At 36.6% G+C, this 26328-nt stretch overlaps 1 protein-coding gene across 3 annotated transcripts; it reads right to left on the reverse strand.

The window, feature by feature from the left end:
- Positions 1–164: 164 nt before the first annotated feature.
- nfkb1 (nuclear factor of kappa light polypeptide gene enhancer in B-cells 1) lies at positions 165–25100 on the reverse strand. Of its 3 annotated transcripts, none has more exons than XM_059516088.1 (24): positions 24748–25100; positions 23555–23589; positions 22703–22802; positions 20383–20423; positions 20058–20156; positions 16493–16641; positions 16205–16368; positions 15547–15705; positions 13335–13439; positions 10935–11026; positions 10056–10194; positions 9538–9682; positions 9325–9422; positions 7716–7883; positions 7438–7579; positions 7164–7278; positions 6878–7079; positions 6622–6791; positions 5735–5837; positions 5307–5446; positions 5157–5217; positions 4275–4441; positions 2979–3105; positions 165–365 (listed from the first exon to the last, which is right to left on the reverse strand). In XM_059516088.1, the coding sequence occupies exons 2-24, from the start codon at positions 23582–23584 to the stop codon at positions 271–273; spliced, it is 2811 nt and encodes a 936-aa protein (XP_059372071.1). In that variant the 5' UTR covers positions 23585–23589; positions 24748–25100; the 3' UTR covers positions 165–270. The 3 variants fall into 3 exon arrangements, with proteins under 3 accessions (XP_059372071.1, XP_059372069.1, XP_059372070.1); XM_059516086.1 differs by having other exon boundaries at positions 20383–20426; positions 24748–25099; XM_059516087.1 differs by lacking the exon at positions 24748–25100 and adding an exon at positions 24578–24681 and having other exon boundaries at positions 20383–20426.
- Positions 25101–26328: the final 1228 nt, after the last annotated feature.

The following is a 26328-nucleotide window of genomic DNA, read 5'->3' on the forward strand; positions in this document are numbered from 1 at the left end:
CGGTTCAAATAAGTCATTTTTGGTATTATTCATATTAAAAGCTAAAAAAAAAAAATCCCTGTGACCAGAAAGCTTTAGGACTCCGCAAAGTTCCCTCATTTGCAATTTTGGTTTGGAGCTTCCACGGTGGGCGGTGGCCAATCAAAGAGTTTGGAGGCGTGTCCTGAGTGGAGCTGCTGCTGTAGTGAGGAGGAGGGAGAAGCTGGTTTTCAGGGTCAGGCCTCAGTTTGTGAGATTGTGTTTGGAGTCGGCGAGACTGAGGCTGGGGCTCTAGAAAGACGTCTCCACCCCGCTGTCACATATCCCACTCTCCTCCTGATGGGAGCCCAGTGTCAAACCCTGAATGGACTTACAGAGCACTGGACCTGAGAAATTGTTTATTTTAAGAAAAAGATGAGCGATTATTAATATTACTGTAAAAACATTTCAAAGATTTTTTTTTCCTAATTACAGAATTTTTCTATACATTTTTATTATAAAATATTTTTATGAATAGAATTCATGTAGAATAAATATACAGTGCCCTCCAGAAGTATTGGAACAGTAAAGACAAAACTGCTTTATCTGTTGTGGAGTCAAGAAATTTGCAAATATGATTAGAAGATGAATATGCGACAAAACTACAGAATGTCACATTTTATTATCAGGTCTTTCGAGCCATATATGTTTTACCAAATAAAAAGTACAACGGTTTTAGAGTTCATCCCACTTTTTAATGTGAGCATAAGTATTTGTGTAAGTATAAGTGAATTTAAGGCAGATCTAAAAGATTAAAAGCTAATATTTAGTTGCAGATCCCTTGCATGCAATCAGAGCAGTGAGACTGCAACCCATAGACATCACCAGACTCTTGGTCTAATGCTTTGAAATGCTTTTCTCCAGCCTTAAAAGCAGCCAATTCCAACTGTTGTTTTTTTCTAGTTTCTGTCTTTAGTCCACTATTCAGATGGTGAAATTAATGTTCAATCGGATTTAAATCTGGAGATTGATTTGGGCAATCTAAGACTTTACATTTCTTTGCCCTGATAAAGTCCTTGACTGAACTGGATGGATGTATTGGGCCATTGTCCTGATTCAATATGAAGTGCTTTCTAATGAGTTTGGTGGCATTTTCTTGAAGGGGTTGGGGTCAATTGGTAAGAAAAAAAAAACCTGAAAGAATGCAATAATGTAGCTGGTTCAATTGTGCACCAAAGGCAGATTGGGTCAAAATCTGAGAATAATTTGTTTAAATGTGCCATAGAATGCACGGATGCAATACTTTACATTGTTCTCTGATGTCCCCAGAGTGTGTATGTGAAATTATCTCAAAATACCCCACAGGTCATTTTTTTTAGCTTGTTGAAAAGGCCACCTATGTTAGTTGGTGCATCCCAGCACACAACACTTTTAATGGCTCTTTGACACTGACACTGTACCTCCAGCAGCTACAACAAGAGAACAGTAATGGCGGACCGCTGCTTCTCACTTAGGGCTGTGTATATGCTAATAGGGAAGAGAGCATCACAAATGCTGAAATGATGCTGGAAATTCCGCGTTCTTCACAGGAATAAATTATTTTTTCCTGTTTTTATGATCAAAATGATACAGCCTTGATGAGCATAAAAAAACTTCTTTAAAAAATAAATAATTAAAAATCTTACTAATCCCAAATGTTTTACATCTTAACATTTCCTAAAACCTTTTGTTTCAGGTTTAAAATATATTATGACTATGACTATATTTCTTAAACATCGATGTGATTTTATTTTATCATACTGCTGTAAAAGACGTTTATTAATCTCTAAAACATGGCACAACAATACGGACAACCGCGAGAAGGAAACTGAGAAAAAAAAAAAAACCCTGAACTTTCCCCTGGTGGCTCACATGCTCAATCGGCCCTGGCGATGACTGTCAACCCTTCAAATCAAACAGCAAGGTGGAAATACTTGTTTCAAAGAAACTGCTCCGGAGTCAAAAAGTGCCATATCTTGCTTTCACTTCTGTCCCTGGGAATCCCCTCTCTATTGTCCGCTTTCCCCTGAAACACGGCCATCACTGCAGAGTCTATATGTGAACATTACCGCAGTGTGACGGGTCACCCTGAGACCGAGGGGAACTCCCTCAGAATGCAGTGGCTGTGCTGTTTTGTTGACATCATGGTTGAGTTCACATGAGGTAATGTCAGGGAGAACCACAACATGGTACTATTGTTAAGGAGAGGGGGGCAGGGGACCGAGACTTGCAGTGATTTAATCTGGGGGTTTTACAAACCATATTGTGAGACAAAAAAACAGAACAGTACACTACAAGTCTCACTCATACTACTAAATACAACAATGATAAGTGCTCTTTGGAAAGGATAAAAAATGCTACACTAAAACATGTTTTTTGAAGATGGTTGAGGTTAATGTTCTGGTACGCAAAACAAAGGAAATATTAAAAACTGTCATCTAGCCTTTAGAAATGAAAGCAGAAAGCATCTAAATTTTATGACAATTAAATCTAAATGGTTTTATAAAATAGTGACAAGAGAAATGTGATTCGAATATGATCACAATAAAATGTAGTCACATGTATTCAACAAATCACAGTGAATGATTCTTCTGCCGGGTATATTAGCCTAATTGTCCTATGACACTAAAGAGTAATGGCTGCTCAAATTTTGCTTCGCCATCACAGGGATAAAATATGTTGTTATTTTAAACTGTATTAATATTTTTCCATTTTTACCAACTGGTGAGCATAATTCAACTGAAGTTGTCAAAGGGTTGTGTAAATGTTACAACGACTTTTTGTTATTTAATGTTATTTGACTTTTAACTCCTTTACAGAACTTAAAGTGCACTTACTACAGGGAAAGACCCTGTGATCAACCTGTGCATACACGAGCACAACGGTAATGTTTCATGGATCGCTCCTTTTTTGGGGGCTAAAAACAACACATTTTTGCTTTTGTTCAACCACCTAGAAAAGTATATTTCAAGTGATATTACCTGTGAGCTGAGGCGTAGTGTGGACAGCTTCAGGCTCCTTACACACGGCCTGGAGTAAACTGACAGCATTGCAGTTCCCAACATGCTTCAGTCCCTCCACCAGCTCACGCACCGTTCCTCCAGACACCTGCAGAGGAGACCGATCATCAGCAGAGCAACTACAGGATACACTAAACAAAATAAATGTTCAGTCTACTGATATAGTAAATATTAGAGCAATTCATCTCTTTGATGTCGTTCTGAGAAATATGGGTTGAACTAAAGTAGGTCCCGTAATTCTGGACATTTAAAAAAATTGTAATAGACAAATTTGTAGACCTCAGAATTAGGGAGATATTAAAAAGGACCGGGGGGGGGGGGGGGGGGGGGGGGGGTTGTGTGTCGTCATATATATCACATACACAAACGATGTGTCGTCATATATAATATCACATACACAGACGCAAAGAAAAATGTAATTCATTTATTTGACAAATTCCTTAAGGCCTCTCCTCAGGAGGTTAGACCCTAATTTGTTAGCTACTGTAAATGAAGAGATATGAAATAGCTAGATCTTATCAATAAACATTTATTAATTCATAGCCTAATGCAACAATTACATAAGTAAACTCTCAAAACATTATAATTATGACATTTCATTTTTAAATTTTCATGTAACAGTCTAAAGCTAAATAAATAGCTGTTCTTGCCTTTCATTTCAAACGTCTGCTTCTAGGGGCCGTTCACATATCGCATCTTTTTCGCGCTCAAGGTCGTTATTTCAACCGTAGGCGCGCGGCCGCGGTGAGCACGCTCATAATGGAAGCAACGTGGTGCGCTACTTTTTCCAGGCGGGTTTTTCCTTCTCATCTCCAGAAATATATCTAGTAGTAAAGCTAATGCGAGCTGAGGTGAGGCTAGAAATCAATTAATCCTTTGCTGATACTTCTTCGTCGTCATCATGGAGAGCGCAGTTTGTTTGCATAGCAACGACAGACGCCATGGGAGCGCAAGCGTTTGGTCTAAAACGGCGCCCAGTGACGGATGGTGTAACAATATTGTTGTCCGGGTGGAAATCGGGAGAAATTCGGGAGAAAGGTCGGTCCGGGAGATTTTCGGAAGGGACTTTGAAATTCGGGATTCTCACGGAAAATTAGGGAGGGTTGCCATGTATGCCCCACTCTACAATGCAGATAAGTGACCTCATAATTAGTTGAGTCAGATTAAGATACAACTAATTTTTCTTCTAATTCTCTGGTGTTTATTTAAGATTTATGTAAAAGTAACTTGTAGTCACAAGGCAGTAAATGAGTTGACCTCATAGCTGTCCAGCAGTTTTCCAGCAGGACAGGAGCTGAGTCTGAAGGCACTGGTCAGGATGCCAAGCCCCAGAGCATGAGCCAGACTCTCCCAGCCTCCCGTCTGTTCTTCCAGTGCCTGGCACAACTCCTGCTTTGTGTCAGAGCTCAAGCTCTTCATGTCACCTGCCAACACAAGCCAAACACACATTTAAACTGTTCTTCACATATTTATTGGTTAAAATCAGGGTTTCTACACATTTCAATCAATTCATGTGAGTTTTCTAAGGGTTAAAAAAAATATTTATACAGTGACTGCATTTATTAAGAGTTCTTCGCTGATTAAATATTTAAGGGAATAACCTAAAAATATGTATTTCCAAGTTTTTCACAAAAGTGGAAACCCTGAACAATACAAAAAAGTATATTTCAGAAAGAGGATAAGTATTACAAGATTTTATATTTTTGGTAGAGCTTACTACACTCGTTTTGGGTCAGTAAGTTATTTTTAAATGTTTTGGAAGAAGTATTTTTAAGCTCATCCGGGGTGTATTTATTTGACCAAAAATACAGTGATATTGTGAAATATTATTGCGATTTAAAATAACTATATTCTATTTTAATATATTTTAAAATTAAATTTATTTCTGTGAGGCAATGCTGAATTTTCAGCATCATTACTCCAGTCTTCAGTATCACATGATCCATTATAAAAAAAAATATATATATATATACTTGTATTATTATAAAACTGCTTTGTGCTGCTTAATATTTTAGTGGAAACTGAATTTTTTTCAGGATTCTGATTCTTGTAAATTTAAGTATTTTTGAAATTAAGTTTTAGTATCTTACTGACCCCAAACTTTTAAATGGTAGTTTATATTCGTCTCAGAGTTCATACCTTGTGGTGGAACGAAAATGGTGGTGGGTTGATACTCTTCTCCATTAAGAATATCATAAACCTGACAACACAGATAATACATCACAACCTCCAATGCAATAACATTACATAACACAACAATTATCTGAAGAAATGGCTCTCTATCCTTACCTCTGAGGAGGTTGCCATGTTCAGAGGGGTTGTCCCAGGGATATAGCCTTCATCTTCCTCCTCTTCCTCTTCACATGTACCACACAACTCATCATCTTTGAAGAACAGTGGTTCAAAGTTTTCTTTATGAGGATCTGCTCCTAATGTACACATCAATAATAATTGGTAACCTCAAGTTGAAGTAATTTACTGAATATGGTCAGAAAAATACTAACTATCACTTGGATGAGTGATCATATACCTTCGATAAGTTTATAAAGATCATGCTTTTGATTCAGTTCTACCAGACATACAATGTATGCAGAACATTGATGACAGCAGAACAGGTTGTTACAGACAGTTATTTGTAGACATGGCTTGTAAGTCATAAATATTTCAGCATGACAACTCTCGTTAGTGACACCTGTAATAAACACACACTTCCTCACCTGCAGCCATCAGGATCGCGCACAGTTTGGTTGAGTCCCGTCCTGCAGCAGTGTGCAGAGGAGTTGAACCGTTATAGGTGACACTATCTACAAATGCATTACCCTGCACAGAGAGAATGATACACACATAAACTGTCATCACTCAAGACACAATCACGATTTAAAACTTTTTAGCATTTAAAAGTAATTATTACTTTTATTCTGCAAAGATGCATTAAACCAGGCAAAAGTGACAGTAAGGACATTCATAATGTTAGAAAAATTATTTAAAAATCACAGAAATTTCTATTTATCAAAAAAGACTGTGAAAAAAAAGATCATATTTCCACAAAAATATTAAGCAGTACATTAGTTTTCTAAATGTATAACAATAATAAATGTTTCTTGAACAAACCAGCATATTAAAATGAAGGATCGTGTTACACTGAAAATTGGAATAATGATTTTAAAATATATTAAAATAGAAGACAGTTGTAATAATACAATCACAAAATCATAGTTTCTACTGTAAATCATTTTTTTGAATAAAATAATAAATAAATAAATGCAGCCTTTGTGAGCACAGAAGACTTATTACCCCAAAATAAGTGTAAACATTCAGAACTTATCAGTTAAAAAAAAAAAAAATCTAATTTCACCTGAATCAAGTTTAAATATAATATAAGTTTTAGCTGCAAAATCAATCAATTAATCAATCGACTTTTTAATTCTCACAGTGGGAATGTGTAAAAAGAACATTATGATTAAAAATGATATTATACTGATTAGCATTACAGGGCTTCATGCAAAAAAAAATGCAAAGGTTAAGAGTATGTAGAGCGACACTTTTCAATTTTAAGAATATGTTGTATTCACTAAAGCAACATCCTTCAAACCCATCACTGTACCTCCAGCAACAGGCACCCGGCGAGGGAAAGGTTCCCCAGTTCTGTAGCCAGGTGAAGTGCTGTGCGGCCACATGTGAGCTCCTGGACCTCCACATCTGCCCCGGCATCCAGCAGGGCCCGCACACAGCTCAAACTGTTTGCCTGTACAGCCAGGTGAAGCGGACAGAGACCTGAACACACACAAGTAAACACATCTGAGCACACAGGACCACTTCAAACCATCTTAAATGGATCTCACGTAGTCAGTCCGCCGTACCTGCTGTGTTGGGCATGCTGGTTAATTGCGCCACTGATTTGTGCTTCAGCAGCAATCGCAGCACGCTATCCTCTTTCTGCTGAGCCGCCAGGTGAAGTGCCGTGTTTCCATGGCGATCTGTGAGCATGACATCCACCTCGGCCTCCAACAAGGCCTCGACTGCCTCTTTTTGCTGTGTCAACACTGCTAGGTGCAAAGGAGTCTGGAACAGATGTATCCGTTTTTTGGAAATTTCAAAAACAGAGATCCCATTGTAAGGTATAGTGTGAGTTGTAGTGTAGTATACCTGGTAAAGATCATTCCTCATGTTAAGTACATCCTCTCCGGGGAGAGCCGAGATGACTTGTGCTAGATTTCGCACGGCATCTGTCTGACTATGGATCACTCCCAGATGTAAACCCCTGAAAGTCCGATCCAAAACAGAACATTTAAATAAGTAAACCTTTGATCTTTGGGAAACAAAAGAAATCATTTATTCATATTGACGTGTTTTGGCGAGAAGTGGGAAGTTTATGAAAATGGAACTTCTACAGAAACATGAGGTGGTTTTTCTGACTTACGTGTCTCCATTCTCATCTTGGGTGGTCATGAGGGGGCGCTGTGGAGCCAGAAGCATTCTGGCATCGCCGCTTAATGCGAAATGAAACAGTGATTGAGCCTGTCTTCCAGCAAGCGCAGCCAAATAAGGCTCTATCACACAGCCTAAAAAGAGCAGACACACAAATAGCACACATTTACACAGATATATACAAGCAATATGAAGCTTGATGCAGTTTTAGCCCAGTTTGACCAGAGCTGGAAAACTTTACACATGCTTAAGTTTTAAATAAAGTCTAACCTGTGGTGTCTAACTCCAGATCTTCTGTAGGATCGGTGTCCTCACTTGCCACTCCCAAAGCGACAGGTTCAGGCTGGGCACAGATTCGCACCGCCCCGCCTGCTGTCGGATCGTCATCGTTATCACTGTTACTGTCCTCATCACTGTCTTCCACTGGTTCTTGATACGCTATAAGATGAAGGAAAACTGAGAAACTAGCTTTGCTGAAGAGCAAAACAATATTATGTTCACTGTTTCCACAAAATACAAAAAATAAGTGCCACAACCATGTTTAACATTTATAATAATAAATGCTTCCTCAACACCGAATCAGCATCTTAAAATGATTTCTGAAAGCTCATGTGAAACTGCTGACTCAAGTTATGACAAAAATTCTGGAATAAATAACTTTAATGGATAGTAGGGCTGGGTATCGATTCAGATGTCCCGATTCGATTTTGATTCTCAAGATCTCGATTCCATTCGCGATTTTTTATTATTATTATTACATTCAGTGAATATAGTTTTAATATAAATGCTATTGACATTTCTAAAAAAACATCAGTTTACAAATGGTGAATCAATAAAAAAAAAAAATTAAGAACGACAGGCCTGTATTTTAAACCTATTCTTTTTTCTGTACAGGGTCCTTTTTTTAACAATAATAGGGCCCTATATAATGTTCTTCTTATTTTTTCTGGTAATCAGATGAAGGCATAAAACATTAATTTAATTTATCCCAATCAAATGCAAAATTAAACCCTTTTATTTTTTGCCAAACAAAGTGCTGCACAACAGAGGTTTACTATTTAAATTAAAAAAGAAAACAAATGTGATTATTCCATTGCAAATAAAGATTTATTCATGTATTAGCAGTAGTAGCATTGAGTCTGACTGCTAAGTAGTTATATATTCTGACGTTTCTTAATGTTAAACTATACTTTTATTTTGACGGGTTGCTGTGAGGAACTTGCAGCTGCTGTATATGTGATATTACGGTAGTTTTCTCAAATGAAACCGTAAAATGCTAATGAAGAGAATCTCTGAGCAGCTGGAGATGATATTTGTGTATTCATATCATCATATTGAGACGGCAGAAGCTGAAAACACAGCGAGTGTCTTTAGTATGTGTGTACGTTAGTAAACAAAACAGTGTGCGCGCCATCCGCCATTCATTCATTAATTGATTGATTGCAGAAATCATGGCACCTTATGCGTGATGTCAAATGCTTCTGCAGATTTATATTTTATATATATATATATATATATATATATATATTACAGATACATATTCTTGGTTCTCCACCATGATAAGCGCTGAATGAATGACAGGCTTTCCGTTGTAACATCGCGCAAAGTAAATAAGGGTGACATCTAGTGTAGAAAAACATTGATAAGATTCACGTTAAACAGATCTCGTTTTAAATGTGTGCAGAAATAAATACCGGAAAATATCGATTTGTGGCTTTTGAGAATCAAGATTAAATCCACGTCATTTAAAAAAAAAGATAAATCGAAGAATTATTTTTTTGCCCAGCCCTGATGGATAGTAAAATAATGGTAGTATGTGTGACTATACAGTCAAAACTGCTGTGATGATAGCAGCTTGATTGACAGCTTGGACACCCACCATGCTTGATGCTGGTCCCGCCTCCTCCCATGCCTGAGGAGAAGTTGTATCCAGACCCGAAATTGTTATAGGTTTGATATCCCTGGAAGAAATGTCCTAGACGACAAAAGACTGTTTAGCTAACATCATTGTCCTTTTATGCATGGTGAGATTTTCAGGCTTCTAATAAAAAAAAAAGTACTGCTATGTGAAGTGTAATGTTATATTGATATACCTCCTCCTCCTCCGCTGGGACCTCCCCCTGCTGTTGACCCACCCCCTCCTCCTCTAAACATGCCCCCAGCTCCGCCTCCGGCTCCACTGTAGTCCTGGAAGTTTGGCAGAGTCTTCTGTCTCTTCCTCTGGACTTCTTCTTTGTCTAAAAACAGTTTAGAAGAGAAATTCCATGACAAGAGTTAACATATGGTGTATGGCTGTCACTAACGATTATTTTGGTAATTGAGTAATTGGTCAATACTTATGGCAATTAATCGAGTAATCAGATAAAAATGAAAATAGACCCAAGAAATAAAAAAGTGAAAAATAGACCTAAGTGCAAAAAAGTCTCACTAGAAATCTAAAAGCTTTGGACCCTGTTATATACACTATTTTTTCAGTTCTGTCTTATGACAGTTTATTGCAATTTTTGTCGTAGCTTTCAAATATATATATATTTTTTTAAATCCTAAAAAATAAAAGTGTATGTTGCACAGTAACAATCAAAGCTTTATGAAGTTGGTTTAAGACTATACCTATGATCTGTGGATGGTAGGTGAATGGCTTGGGTTCACTCGTTTCATTGTCGGACTTTCTTTTTAGCTGCACAAACACAGAGATGGGCTTCTGGAGGTTCTGGTCCCGATATTTAGGAGTCTTGAAGACAATGGCGAACTAAAGGATGGAATTGATAGGTGGATTATTCATTCCACCAGAAATTTTTTTTAATAATACCATAAAATCACAGTCCTCTAAAGTCAAGATGTAACATTGACTTGTCTTTAAGAATTAATATTTTTATTCAGCAAGGATGCATTAAATTGATCAAAAGTGAAGGGATTTATAATGTTACAAAATATTTCTGTTTCAAATTAACAGTGTTCTTTTTTAAACTTACTATTCGTTTAAAAATTCTACACAATAATATAAACAGCACAACTATTTTCAACATCGGTAATGATAAGAAATGTTTCTTTAACAGCAAAGTAGCATATTAGAATGACTTCTGTGGGTTCATGTGACACTATACTGTAGCCTTTAAATTACATTTTAAAATAGATTCAAATAGAAATCAATTATTTAAAAATGTGAATAATATTTCACATTACTGTATTCTAATCAAATACATGAACTTGGTTAACATAACAGACTTCTTTCAAAAACACTTAGAATATGAAGAAAGTAAATAGGGTAAATTTTATTTCATGTTGACTTAATAAATCCCCAGAAGATGTGCTTTACCAACTATTTACCAAAAGAAGTTAGGATTTATCCATAATGAAACAGACTAAAGAGATCACTAAACCAGAAAGCAAGTCACTGAACATAAAGGATCATGTTTCGACCAGCAGGGTCAAACTGTGGCTGCAGAAGTACAGTGTGGTAGTATGTGGCAGACAAGTTCATGTCCTGACCTGTCTGTGGACGTCAGTGGGGGAGAAATCTCCATAGGCCTCCCAGGTTAGACCTGACTCATCATCTTCATAAAACCGCACCTGGATATCATCTGTCACAACAACAAAAACAAACAATGACATCACATACATTATGAGGAAAAGAAGAAAATTAAATTATTGTGAACCAGCGGGGAAAGAAAGAGGAAATGATTATCACCACACACACAGAGTACAATTTGAATATCTGTCATCAGCATGCAACACATCGCTACTTCTGCAAAAGTCATGATTTACAACAGTACAAACTTCATTTAATGGCGCAACAGATATGCACATTATGGACACATGATCTAAAAACATACCCAGTCTACGTATCAGATGGAAATACCCTGGTATTTTGATATATACCATGATACCAAATAATTCAAAAACCATATAATACATTATTTACAAATTACTAGGGCTCATCACTATATGATTCACACTAAATGATTGTCATTTAATGTGTTGCAATTTATCACAATATCATAGCTGAATCACAAATGCAAATAATATCAATATTTTTCCTCATTTTGAAACACTCCAGAGATGGTTGTAAATGTTTCAGAGGATTTAGTGCATAGTAATGGTGAACAATGTTAATTTTGTATTTTAAGATCATTTATTTATCCTACTTGACTTGCCCATGATGATCCAGTTTTCATTGTGAGCGAAGGCAGGAGAAAACAATATGAGTTCAGAGAAATGGCGAGCAAGTTGTTGAAAAACAGACGTATAGTGAACTTTCTTCTGCCGTGTAATTTGCATATGAAAAGGGGAATTCCCTATAGCTGGAAAACTGTAGTGAAAACTTCCTTCAAGAGTGGCAATGTGTGTCCAGCATCTATCACACAAAAACAAGGTGGCTTATCAGCTATAGGTTAAAGGCTAAACTGTTTGAAGGTGGCTTCATTCAGAAAGATGAATAACATGGCTTGTTCAAATTTTCCGGATCCCAAAACTCCGGGTGTGTGTCACTGCTGTGTGTATACACTTTGGATGGGTTAAATGCAGAGCACGGATTCTGAGTATGGGTCACCATACTTGGCTGTATGTCATGTCACTTCACTCACTCACTATACAGCAATTTTTTTTTTAATATATATATTCTTCGATTAATAGAAAATACAAAAGAACATTTATTTAAAATCTTTTTGTAACAGGAAAAACATTCATGCTCTCCACTAATGACCTTAAAGGGGTCATATGATGTTGCTAAAAAGAACATTATGTTGTGTATTTGGTGTAATGAAATGTGTTTATGCGGTTTAAGGATAAAAAACATTATTTTCCACATATTGTACATTATTGTTTCTCCTCTATACCCCGCCTTTCTGAAATGCATTTTTTTTTTTTTTTTTTTTTTTTACAAAGCTCATCGTTCTGAAAAGTGAGGTGTGCTCTGATTGGACAGCTATCCAGTGCATTGTGATTGGACGAATGCTTCAAGCGTGTAATGGAAATGTTATGCCCCTCACACTGTGATGCTGTGTCCTGGCACGACAGGACAAAAACAATAAAACCCATTACAAACAAGGCATTTGTTGCATCCAGTGGGACCCTTAATACTGATTATAATGACACTGTCTTATTACGCGTTGCGTATCGCGCTGTGTTAACATAATATCATGTCTGCATTTGTGATCTGCTCTAAACTCGTGTTTAAATCATCAGTGGCAAATCCTTTACATTGTAAACATACTTACATACTGTGTGTCAAAAGCGCCAGACTGTCCTTGCAAATATGGAACTGCTCCACTTTATAGAAACAGGCACTGGTTTCATGGGTTCCCCTTGCAGATAATAAAAGCAAGAAGAATAATATGCGCATTTGGCGTGCTGCCCAGGGAGAGGGCTCCTAGCTCGGCATCGGCCCGAATGCTGAGTGCTCTCCGGTATGGGTTGTTAGTGAGGAGTCGGGGAGGTGGAGTGATGCTGAAAGACTACAGAGAATGAAGGTAAGGCTGCTATGATTATTTATAGTGGTTCTCTCTCATGGCGGTTGGAGAGAGGATGTGATTTTTAATGGTGAATTGGCCGAATTGATTATCTGCGCGTGGTTCTCTCTCGAAGTGGTTGGATGGATGGCTTCTTTCTTTGCGTGAACATTCGGGCGGTGTTATGCAAATCTTCCCACATCGTGACGTAGATATGTGGGGGCATGTTTAAACGAGTCGTTTTAGGGGGCCGTGGATGAGTCTTAACTTTTACAAAGAATATCTCTTTGGATTTGAGGCTTGAGTCTTTGCAACTTCTCAGATCTTCTTTATGCACTAAGAGCTTGTAACACTTTAAAGAGAAAGGAAAACTTGAAACGCATCATATGACCCCTTTATTTCTGGACAGCAATAGCAGACTGTTATGATATTGCTTTCTGACCTTTCTGGACTTTGTCACACAGCAGATAGACCTCCTCTCCTCCCGTCACACAGCCAGCAGTCCGATCCATCCGCACTATCTTCAGATTGGAGGCATTTGGGGCCTCTAAAAATCCACAAGAGAGACAAAGGCATTAGAAATGAAACAAGTCTTTCGGCTTTTAATTTTTGTGGCGTTTCCTTATTTTCCCTTTCCCTTTCTGCAGCAGTCTCGTTTTACAAACATGAACTCTGACAGTGCTAAGAAGAGAGGCAGAACTGGAAACAGAGATTATTAGAAAAGGGAGGGGAAAACGAAAGTGTAGGCCTAGTTTCAGAGAGGAAGCAATACCCGATAGTTCTCGGTTAGAGAGTGAGAGTACGAGTGAGAGAAATGGAAAAAGAAAATGAGAACGAGATCAAGAGTGAGATAACAAAAATATCAATAATTAGCCCCTAAACTCAAAAGTATGTGGCTACTAAATTATACAGATTGGGCTAAAAGCCATAATTTCGAATCACTATGAATTATTTAACTATGACTAAACCCATTAAATGAACCCATTTAATTACTTTACAAAAAATAAAATAAAATAGTAAATAAATACTATTAGTAAATACTAATAGTAAATAAAATAATGTTAATAAAAGCTATATTAGTATCTCAATTATACTAATTAACACTGCTATGGATGCTTTTAGGGGTGTGATGAGATCTCGTAGCACGATATCTCGCGAGATCCGATGTGTCTCGCGAGATCTGACTGGTTTAGCGAGAACATGATGATATCCTCGCCCAGACCGTTCAAATATATTTGAATTATACTGGCTCTTTTACCAGTGGTGGCAAGTAAGACATTTTATGTTCACATCAGGCAAGTGGACGCATAAGCGGAAAAATTACGCAGTGTAACGTTAGTCTTTATCCAGTCATAAAAACTTAATTCTCAGTTTTACGCAGAATGTCTGGGAATTCGTCAAACTCTGAATTAATTAATCAATCAAAAGTAGGTCATTACACTTAAATCAAATCACGATATGTATCTGTATATATAAAGCAGCAAAAGGCAATATAAATATGAATCCTGCATGTTCTGCGTGTCTCTGTTAATGAATGGCGCACGTTTCATTTACTACACATAGAGGTGAGCCTGATTCTCGCGGTGATTTCAGCATCTGCCGTCTCACTAAATGAGGACGGAAACACATGAACAACATCTCCAAAACTACTCTGAGAGTCACTTCAGGAGCATTTTACCATTTTATTTGAGTAAAACTAGCATCATATCACTTACACAGAACTGTAAAGGTATTTGCGGCTACTATTTTTCTGAGGTACTATTTTTCAGTTGAATGTACACAGCCTACTACTACTACTACTACAAAAATGAAACCAACATTATTGTTTAAGGATTAATCACACAACATTTCTTCCATGTTTTAATTTTGATAGTAAATCTCCTTTGTTTGCCAAAAGATAAAGTTTTCTTAATTTTCAGTAATTAAAAGATAAATGATAAATTAAATTAATGTTTTATGCCTTCATTGTGATAACCACAAACATAATTTCTCAAGGGAAAAAAAATCATAAGGCTACTTTAAGAAAGAAATAAAAAATTAAGAAAAAATAAAATTAATAAATTAGGTTTTTTATACATTCAAATAATTAGACATGCTAAAACACAGAATTATGTAACAATAAAAATAAAACTTGTACTTTTTGTTAAACTTTTAATAAATTGATGTGAAAATGTATAAGTTTCATGATTTGTATTAACTAGACATGCTTTTTAAGTAATACAATTTAATTTAACTATTAAAAAGGAGTTTTAATTTAAACGGGAAAAAAAGCCACACAGAACTATTAAAACGGAAAAAAAACGGAATTTAGGAAAAAATTAAATGGATTCCATAGGGCCCTGTGTCCCTCAGCCTTGCTGCGTCCCCCAGTTTGGGAACCACTGCTTTATTCTTTTAAATGGATACGTTAATCGTGTTTATTATATATAGTTTTTTTTTTTTTTGCATGTGTTTGTGTTTTTCAGTTGAATAAAAGACTATTTTTTCCCATATATTTCATCATTGTGGATTTCTTTTAAGAAAATTCTAAAGATCTAGTCTCGTCTTGTTCTCGTGAACCCAGTCTCGTGTCTCATCTCGTGGAGATAAGTGTCTCGTCACACCCCTAGATGCTTTTGATTGACATGGTCAGTAACAAGGAGGATGATACTCACTGCTGTCAAAGATGGGGTCTGAAATGACCGGTTCCAGTCGGCGGGAGAACCCTCCATCACTGTCAGGCAGGAAGGCAGTGAACATGAGCCGTACCACACTCAAATCCATCTCCTTCGACTGATGAATAGATGTACTGCTAATCAGGTTCCTTTCAGTATCTAAAATATATGAACACACAGTCACAATACACCGAGGTTATTTATATTCAACACCTCAAACATTCTCTTAAAAACCTTTCTGTTGACCAGAGCATTCTTAGATCATCTGGAGAATTCTATCCATAGTGACTTTAAGTGCCCATGGACTAAACTGTCTTGGTACAAAGTGAAAAGTGATTGCTCCTTGAAGAGTTTGAACCAACAAACTATCAGTTACTATCCCAGATCTTCTATCTTTAAGCTACAATGACCATAAGCTCATCAGGGCTCTACTATTAAGATGGTCACTTATATTTTTGGCTTGAAAAGTAGGAACCAATAGTAATGCATCCTATTGCATGCCATCTTTTTCTTCGTGGCAAGGCAGGAATAAATGTCGGAAGTACCAAATAAATATCTTGAACTACCATCCTGACTTGGCCAAAAATGGATGTATATCCTGAATAGAGACATAATCTGTCAGGGAAATTTCACACACACATAAACGCACTTCTCCTACCTGTGAGTTCTCTGGGCACGCGAACCTCTCCTTGTAGGACATCTATTTCAGAATGGATCGATATACCGTAGTTATACCCCATCCTGTAGGCCTCGATCATCCTCTCTTCCAAAACTTTGCTTACGTTCTTCTTTGTCACATGCAAAATGCCTAAGTTAGGAAAACTGTAAAACATTTGCAAGTGAACATCAATTAGGAGCCTCACTGTCATCGTTGCATGTACCAAGAGTGCTGTTGCTCAGAAGAAAAGCATTCTGAATAACTGGATGTTGAGGGACAAATTCAGACCTGATGCTTGAATCTTTGGGCTGCAAGTCGGCGATGCAGATTCCTTTATCGCACTGTTTGCCCACCAGGCTGTGAGCATGAAGATGGGGCTTTACAGTGTTGGTCACCAGCTGAACTACCACTCGCGCTGCACCCTGGTAGTTACAGATCTGTTGTCCCAAAAACAAACAGAACAAAACATTAAAAAGTGGCTAATTTTGAGCTAACTTTAATCTGCCAAAAATACTTATACCTACTGTATATGAAGAGCTCAGTTGCAAAAACAGATAACTCCTTTTCTTTTTTTATGTTCTGTTTTTTGTATTTATTTATATTGTTTAATGTAAAAAAAAACTTTAATCAAAAACAATTATTTATAGATTATCAATATTATTTTATGATAAATAATACATTAATTTATACAATTTACTGTGAAATAATATTTATTTAAATAAAACAATATAATATACACTAAAATTATCGTACATATTTCAAATGGGTACGCTATATACAATGTGTAGTATTTGTGTAGCAGTTCCTCAAATACTTTACATAAAGTCTAAAAGGCACACCAGAAGCCATTAAGGGCAAAGGAATGTCACAGGTATGTTAATCTCATTTTGGTGGGGGAAATCCCAGCATTCACAGGGAAAGTGGGTGGACCATTTGTGGACTTTTCCACAACATAATTTGGCCATTCTTATCAACAACATCCTCAACACACAGAAGAGCTAAAATAAAAACTAAAAATGCCACAGCAGACTGAATTACAAGCAAATCACAAACATTAATAAGAAAAGACTTAAAACGGGCTCTTCATGACTCATATGACAAGGTGTGGTTTGACTGCTTCTATGGGCCAACTTCAAAAATGGCTCAAAAGACACTTTCTCTGGGACGAAATGACTCATCCTCATAGCAATATCAACCCCCAGAAAAAAATACCCAGCTAATATCAAAGAATATGAACATGAGCCCCTCTAGAAAAACTGTTTGATGATATCATGAAAGCAGTGATGCCATGCATGAAAACATACATGTGCATCCATACGTGAATAATGATCCTCCATCTCACCCCTTCAGATCCGGCTGAGAGTCAAACAAAACTAAAAACAGCTGCTGAACAGTCAACGTGCTGTATGGGCAACACATGAGCTAATTTCCTCCTACTGTGAGCAATGATATAAAAATTTATCAACCTGGAAATCCCTACAATAAACCTGTATACTCATAGCAGAAAGATAAACGAAACGTCCTTATAGTAGATCACGTTAAATACTAACATGAAAATTATAGGGGAGCCCATTCCCAGGGCTTGTGTTGAAATAACCAATACTGATGATTTCAAACAAAAGACTGCATTACTAGATACAGTATAGGTCGTGGTCAATCTAAATACTTCGCCGAGAACTTTTTTCAATAATAGCACCACTAGCAATGGAAATTCATGAACTTTGTTATGTTTCCTCTTCCTCCACATTCAAATTAAGCTGGTTTTGGATTAAAGGGAAAGAAGAATTTAGGAAAACACTTTACAATAAGGTTAATTCATGTTAATGAAAAATAAACATCAATTAATTAACGTTTAAACGTGTTAATTTATATTTGTTTATACAGTTTGGTGCTGATCAAAGGGTGCATACAACTTCAGCAATTTCAGCGCTGACTAATAATAATGATCTGATTGGCCATTGCATTCAGAAGCTCAACAGAAACGTGTGTGATTGGTTATAATGCTCAATACTGCAAAGAAGAGAAAAAAACACGTAAAAAGAAATCTGATGCAACCTGAGCAGATCTAAATTTAATACTGCAACACTTTTCATTTAATTTTCACATTTATCTTTAATCATGACTGCTTTAATATTAATTGCCCAGGAGCATTTTTTTCTCTTTCATCTTAAATTTGAGGAGCATTTATGCCCCAATCCTGTTTCTATTTCCGACCCTGATCTGTTAATATTATTTAATGGACTTAAGCTGACATTGTATTTTTATTAACACACATTAACATTAATAAATCTTCTAACAAATATACTGCTCATTGTTATAGTAAATGTTACTCAATGCATTAACTAATGTTAACTAATGACTAACAGAAAGGAGACAGAACTGGTTTTCAGCACCTTCTAATGTAATACATTTTAATATAACATAGTCAGATATAATCCAACATTTACTTTTAATTCAACTAAATCAAAGTTAAATTTTTGACCTTTGCATTAAAAGGTTTTTGGCAACTTGGTTTACACCAAATGAAAGATCAAGAACTTGGAGCCTTAGTAAAGCCCACACTTACTTGGAGGTGTATGTGCAATACACACACACACACATCTCTTTAATGTGTGTTTGTGTGAGCGGCATGTCAGAGTATGTCGGTGCGAGAGAGGGCGAGCTGCTGCACACTTCGTTTCCCATCTCTGACACCACATTACATAGAACGAGTCTTCCCACTAATTACCCCAGTGACACACTGAGGAAATTCCCAAACGGTCTGCCGTCATGAAGGAGAGCGTCGTAATAGAGAATAGAGTCCTCCTTTAATTACTCTCCTTTCTTTCCTTGTTTTGTTTCACTGACTTTCTCAACCTTCAGCCACTGTGATCCCAAAATAAGTGACCTGGCACAGAAAGGCAGTTGTAAGAGACAGCAGCTACTATTTTTAGCTGTGTGCTCCAGCAAATATTGCATCATTGGGATTTATCATCTGATGAAAAAGCTGCGATATCAGACAGCTCTCTCTCTCTCTAGATCTCAAAACTAGGCAAACTAGTTTTCCTGAAGGAAATACCAATGCTTGCAAGCTGGCGAAAAATAGGGCAAAAATGTTATTATTTATTCAGGAATGGTGACCAAGGGCTGTCAACTTTTTAAAAAATTACAAAAAAAAAGTCTTCTGAAGCCAACATTCTGCAAGACATCTCGTGTGTTCCACTTAAGAAAGATAAACAGGTTTAGAAAGCATCAAAATTTGGTAAACTATTCTTTTAAAGCTATACATAAGCAGACAGATCATAAATAGAAGAATTCATAATTCGGCTTGCTAACGCTATGATGACATCATTGCTGTCAATTACACAATGTGAAGCCTCTTATGGTCACTAAGCCTTTATTTGTTCCATCAAAAATACAGTGAAAACAGTGAAATATTGTGAAATATTATTAAAATTGAAATGAACTGTGTTCTATTTTAATATATTTTAACATTTAAATTAATCCTGTAATGGCAAAGCTAAATTTTCAGCTGTCACATGATCCTTATTATTATTAATAATGCACCCTTGCCAATTAAAATTATTGACAAAAAAAATAAAAATAAAAATAAACATAAATAAAATCTGTACACTTTTGAACGGTAGTGTTACATTTTTATGCTTTATTTTATAATTTCATTAAGAGGCTAAAGTCTGCCAAGATCAAAAAATAAGTAACAGCTTGTTCTGTTTGATTAGCATTTGAAAAAGGAAACAGTAGAAAATATGTTTATCCTCTTAATCTAAATCCTATTGCCCAACCAGAAGCGAACTGTAAGAGAATGGTTTGTTTATCTCCGGGCATCAGCAGAGCTCTGTCTTGTTGAACCTACCTTCACTTGTGGGTAAGACTTCCTGTTCTTCTCACTGGAGGCCCCTGGGAGTCCTCCATGGGAGGGGCCTTCACATCCATAGCGGAACCTGAAGCCCCTCTGGAAATTACAATGTCAGATTAATATTTGGCTATAATGAGTTTGTTATTGTCACTACCCACTGCCAGAGCTACCAGTCTCTTCTGAGCAGTTGTGCTATTACAGTGTGTTTAGCTTAACACATTAGGAAATTTACTTGCAAAAGCATGAGAACATTACATGTTGTCTTATTTGACTAGTTCAACTCATTTAACAAGAGCATTTGCAAAAATATTATGTGCATTACCTGCTTTGGTTGTTCGACGATTCGTAGATAAGGACCATCGACTGCTAAAGAGGAGATGCAAAAAATAAATAAATAAACTGTTAAATGAAATTCCCTCGTCAGTTCTTCTGTTAATCTTCCACACAGCACTCTCTCTCATGTATCATTCACACTTTCACATCTTTACGCTTACTAGATCATGACTGGTTTTGAAACAGAAAACAAATGACATCCAATGTCGTTTAGCATCATTTATGCCAAAATTGATCCGAAATGTTTGAATTTGTCATATAAAATTTGTGAACTTCAGTGAATAACTCAAATCGGTTCTTCACACAAAGCGATCAAAAGCCTAAAAGGCAGAGTGAACATTGTGCCGAATATCTCCTTTCGTATTTTATGACAAAAAGGAAGTTGTATGCTTACAATGTCAGTGTCACACTGCACTAAAAACAGAAATAAGCAAACTTGACTAGCTGAAAAGCTATTTAATTCAATCAGGTGTTGGAAAATCAGAAGATGCATTAGAATTCAGTCTCGCCATGCAGATTATCTGGCCATCAAGCATATGAGAGTATTTGCTGAGAGGTGGGTGTTCTGCAGATATTTCAGGGCCAAAGCTCTCGCTGCACCACGTGTTTCCACAGAAGTGTAAGCCTCTTCCTCTTCCTGTGCACACAAGGACTGAGACCACATCCTTGGTGAAGAGCAGCTAAAACAATCAGCTAAGATATTCTTTACTCGATGAGGTGTCTCATGTCTGAAGCAAATATCAAAACCACAGGTGCACTGAACTCAAAATAGCAATAAATTATTCAATTGTCAGATTGAACACGCCAGATCAAAACAAAATATGTAATGTAATGTAGCATTACATCAAATGCTTATCGATGGATCCTCTGCAGTGAATGGGTGCTGTCAGAATGAGAGTCCAAACAGCTGATAAAAACATAACAATAATCCACACGACTCCAGTCCATCGATTAAGGTGTTGTAAAGTAAAAAGTTGCATGTTTGTAAATAACAAACCCATCAAGATTTGAACTTCAAATCATTGTTTCCAGCTAAAATATAAGTGCTCTATCCATAATATTGCTTTCTCTGGAGAAAAAAAAAAGTAATCTTGTCTGAATCAGGGGAGAAATTGACCATTCTGAACAAATATGTTGATGGATTTTGATGTGAAAGGACAACACGGTACCTGGAAGAAGTGTTATCATGGACGATTTTAGCCAGAAGGTGTTTAATTAAGATGTTTAATTAAACCTAATTTCTTACAAACACACAGCTGTTCACTTCAAAAAATGTTGGACTGATTGATGTACCGTCATGTTGCTTACTTGTGGATTATTGTGATGTATTAATCAGATGTTTGCCCTCTTATTTTGGATTTCATGAGCTCTATTGGTGAGAAAGTGATCTAATGCTACATTTTTAATTCACAGACTGAAGCACAGTGTCATTTTTCAAAATATCACAGAAAAAAGTATGCCAGACAGGTTTGTAATTTTAATTTTTGGGTGAACTATCCTTTTAAGTGTGCCTTTTTGATAGTGTTTCATTCAAAGTAAAGGCACATATTTAACCAAAACTGTATGGATTTACACAGTTTTACTGTGCTCAGGAAGATCCAAGCACACGTGTTCAAAGGTGGCAGCCTCAAAACTGCACTTATCTCAGAGAGGTTTCTCACACAACCACATGGCGGTGAAGAGCTGTTCATGGTTTTTTTAGTCATGTCTCTGCAATCCAATGAGGAAGTGAAGTGTGGAAGAAAAAATAGATCAGCTCCTGTAGTGTCATCCCACACAATATATGAATGACTGTGTGTGTGTGACATCACTGAACCAAGGAATGAGATGTTTCTGGGATTTTCTGTCTCCACTTGGAGAGACCTCTTACTGAATCTTACTGCAGGGTGACTGTTTTCTTAAAGGAATAAAGCAAGAGGAAAAAGGCAAACGAAGGCTCTTTCTCAAGTTATCTCATTGTCAGGTCGCCGTGATTTTGCCAAGTAAGACTTGTTCCAGGAGCAACATTCTTGTCCAAAAATATAGACTTAACCCAATCCCTACCCCTAAACCTAACCCTACCCATAATTTATTACTAAAATCAGTGTGAAATGATAGCTGATTAACAAGAGTGTAGAAGCACCTAAACCTGATTGTAAGCCTAAGATATTTCCTGAGAAGTTATATCTCAAATCGGATTGGTTGATTGGAATGTTGATTGAACAAAGATGTTGATCCAGGAACATGTTGCACTTGGTGAAATCACGCTTACCCTCATTGTCAAAACCTTGATTTAACGACAAATCAGAAAAACTCAGAGAAGACCTTACCTGTCCTCATAACATTATTGTTGTGGATGCCCGGAAATGGTGTCGGGTCCATAGTCATCCATATTGAGTCGTCTCTAAAATGGTCGATTTGGCCCATGTACTTCAGTGACAGAATAAAAAATTAAAAAATGAGACACACATGCAACAATGACAGTTTTGAATGCTTTACATTTAACTTCAGCAACAGTGTGCTTTATAAACAGCTCAATGACTTTGTGACAGAGGGTTTTTCAGTGTTACATTAGGACAGAGTCTGAATTTAGGAGTCAGATTACTAGCACAGGTGTAAAATGCATCACTGTAATCAGTGTAGACAGACAGGCAGTAATATGATTTTGCGATATATGAAGATATAAAACTGAACAAACAGTAATTTGTATAGCTTCATTTGGTGCTGTGTTAAGGGTGAATCGCAACCACAAAAGGCAAGAAAAAAAGAAAACCGCCTTAGCTTTCTAAGAGACACTTCCTGTGTGATGCTGTGGTATTTACACAAATTAATATGTCGTATCAAATTTTATCATTTACTATCAGGCTTATATGCCTTCAAAGGCCTACATCTGTTACAAGCAACACAAAAAAGAGCTCTGAGGTTGATATTTATCTTGTGAAGATAATTACAAGGCTTGAGCTCCATGATATCTTCTGCAATATCACGATAATAATCATTTTCATAAATAAATTAGCAGCTAGTAACAGAAGCTTATAAAGTCAACATGAAATCAAAGCTGCCCCGTTACTTCATGGTCTTACAGTTGGCACCAAAACACTCAGGATTATGTTAAATTGATTTTATTAAAATTGGTTTCGAATGACAATTGTTACTTTAGACACTAGGAAACATTTCCTCACCTCTGGATGGTATGAATCCTCTCCAGCCATGATTCCTGTGAAGAAAAGTAAAACAGATTATTTCGCATGCCATGGTCATATTCTTATCCAGAGAGTGTCCAAAAGTAGTCAAACACTGAAAATATAAAACATCTAGAAAATATGAAGGGAAGTGAAAGGTTTTGTTCATTAACGATTTAGTTTTTTTTAACCGAATCTTTTAAGTGAATCGTTCTCGTTCACATCCAAACTTACATTTTCGTTACATGACGAAGACAGCACTCCGCATGGAAGCAGCTTTTCTGCCTTTAAAGATTGAATATAGTGCAAGTACTCAGGTGTGGTGTTTGAATCAATACGCCTTTGAATTATTATCTTTCTTTTTTTTTACTTAACACTCGAGCTGCTAATTTGTATGAGTCAAGGCGGCGGCAAAAGCATTAAACGTGTGTAAATGTGAATAATGGCCATGGTAAGAAAGATTATTCAGTCTTTTTATAGCTATACAAATTTTCAAAAATAATAAAAGCATCTGTTAAGTTGTAATTTGTAGGGAATCGGTTGAATGAAAGATTAAGTGAATCACTCACAGCAGAACAAACAAAAAAAAATCGTATTTTTATTCGCCACCTACTGGTGCTGTGTCCTGCAGAAACGAATCAGTCAGCAAATAATTCAAAACATTTGAGTTATTGGATGGACCAGAATCCCAACCACTTTACACGTCTTAAACACTGAATGACAACAAACGTAGAGTCGCAGACATCTATTTAACAGATATAAAAACTAACTAGATTCATCACTTCGTGTTTGGAACATCAGAAAGGGACTGTTCGAACAGAACTTCTATTTTAAACAACTCCGGATGTTCGGACCGAACGCGCCTCGATGCCCAAATATACTGTATTCTTAGATTTTGTCACACAACCAGCATAACACTTATCAGTCACTCAAACTTTCGAGATATTAAAACTTTCTACGGTCTTATCCTGACCGAATTGAAACACATTAATGTGCACCACAAGCTGTTAGTAGCCTACTCACCCAAAACAACTTATCAAAAGTCCTCGATAACTGAAATGTGCATTTGGCCTCTGAGGCAGAAGTAGGAAGTTCAGCAGCAGCACTTGATACAAACTATCACAACAACCTTTAGATGGCAACATGGGCAACTCACAGACAACAAGCATGGCTGGATCTACGAGACTGCTTACCTTTCCTGATAGATATCCGAGATTGAGAATCAACATTAAACAGCTGGGATTTGGGATTCAGAGTCAAGTTTTCTTATTCGTTACAACTTATTTCTCCATGTTGCGCGGAAGTCAACTAATGTAAGCTGATAGAAAGTCAGTTCAAGGCAGGTTCCTTATTCAGGATGATTGTTGCGTCTGCTGACATGGATAATGCAGAATATCCACCAAGGTTAAACGGCAGATCGATCAATCGATTTTAATCGCCTGTCGCAAGTGGTCACAGTAAATCATGTCGAGATCTACGCGAGCGTTTGAATAGACTGCTTGACTTCCTTACTGGAAATTCCCTGTGATGTAACATGTTCGACATGCTTGCTCTCAAAAACGTACTCTTGCGCCCACTATAGGCTAGTACCAGTACTTCAACATGAAAACAAAAAGAGGCTAAAATGGTTTACAGGTCTGGCCAGCTGATTCGAAAGTGGTTGCGAGCACATTTAAGATCAAGACCATCTAAGATCAGCGAACAAAAAAACAAATAAATAAAAATGTGTATTAAGCAGCAATGACTAGTAAATATACTGTAAAACTAGCTCATGTAATTGGATTGTGTAATCAGATTCTACAAAGTATTTGTAATTAGATCATTTTAATTCTTCTAAATTCTTCTTACAGATTACATGATTACACAAACACATATTCATGTACTACCATCAAGCCTTCTACTGTAGTATAAAGGTATACTGGTATATATAATTATCTGTTTTAACAAGTTTTAAATAAAAGTGTCCCTATAATGCCATTTTTAAGGTTGCTAATATTGTTTTATTAGTCTCCTAAAACAGGTTTGCATGTATGCAAGGTCAAAAAACATGTTAGTTTTTTCTCAGGAAAAATCTATTTAATTTTACCTTATTTTTAAATGATTTATAAACAACTCGTACAAAGCAGTTCAAAGAATTCAATTCAATTCAAAATTGCTTTATTGGCATGAATGTAAATTATACAATATTGCCAAAGCTTAGTATACATTTACAAAAAAAAATAATAATAATAATATAACAATAATAATAATTAAATGACCATCACAATAATATAACTGAATATTATAACATCTTAGAAATATTAAACTTTAATAAATTATAATGTGTGAACATTTGATACCACAGTCTTTAACTTACATAGAAACACACAAACATACTAAGGATCACTGTGGTGGACAGTAGGGTAACACAACACACACACATTCACCTCTCTCTCTCTCTCTCTCTCACACACACACACACACACATTCACCTGCTGTCTTTCTCTCTCTCACACACACACATACACACACACACACACCTGCTGTCTCTCAGACTGTGGTTGTGGCACATCTACACATATCTCGCAGCAAGTGCTGCTGTCTGTCCCTCTCATAATAGTACCTTTATTTGTTCTGTTTCACTAATGGCTGTAAAGTTCTGTATTAAGTTGGTGAATATGTTGAAGTAGAGGTTTCTTATGTATATGTATTTCTGACAGTGAAGGAGGAAGTGCGTCTCTGTCTCGATCTCTCCTGTCTTACAGTGAGCACACACTCTTTGCTCTCTCTTTCTG

This window comes from Carassius carassius, chromosome 29, assembly GCF_963082965.1.
Source record: "Carassius carassius chromosome 29, fCarCar2.1, whole genome shotgun sequence".
Lineage (NCBI taxonomy): Eukaryota > Metazoa > Chordata > Actinopteri > Cypriniformes > Cyprinidae > Carassius > Carassius carassius.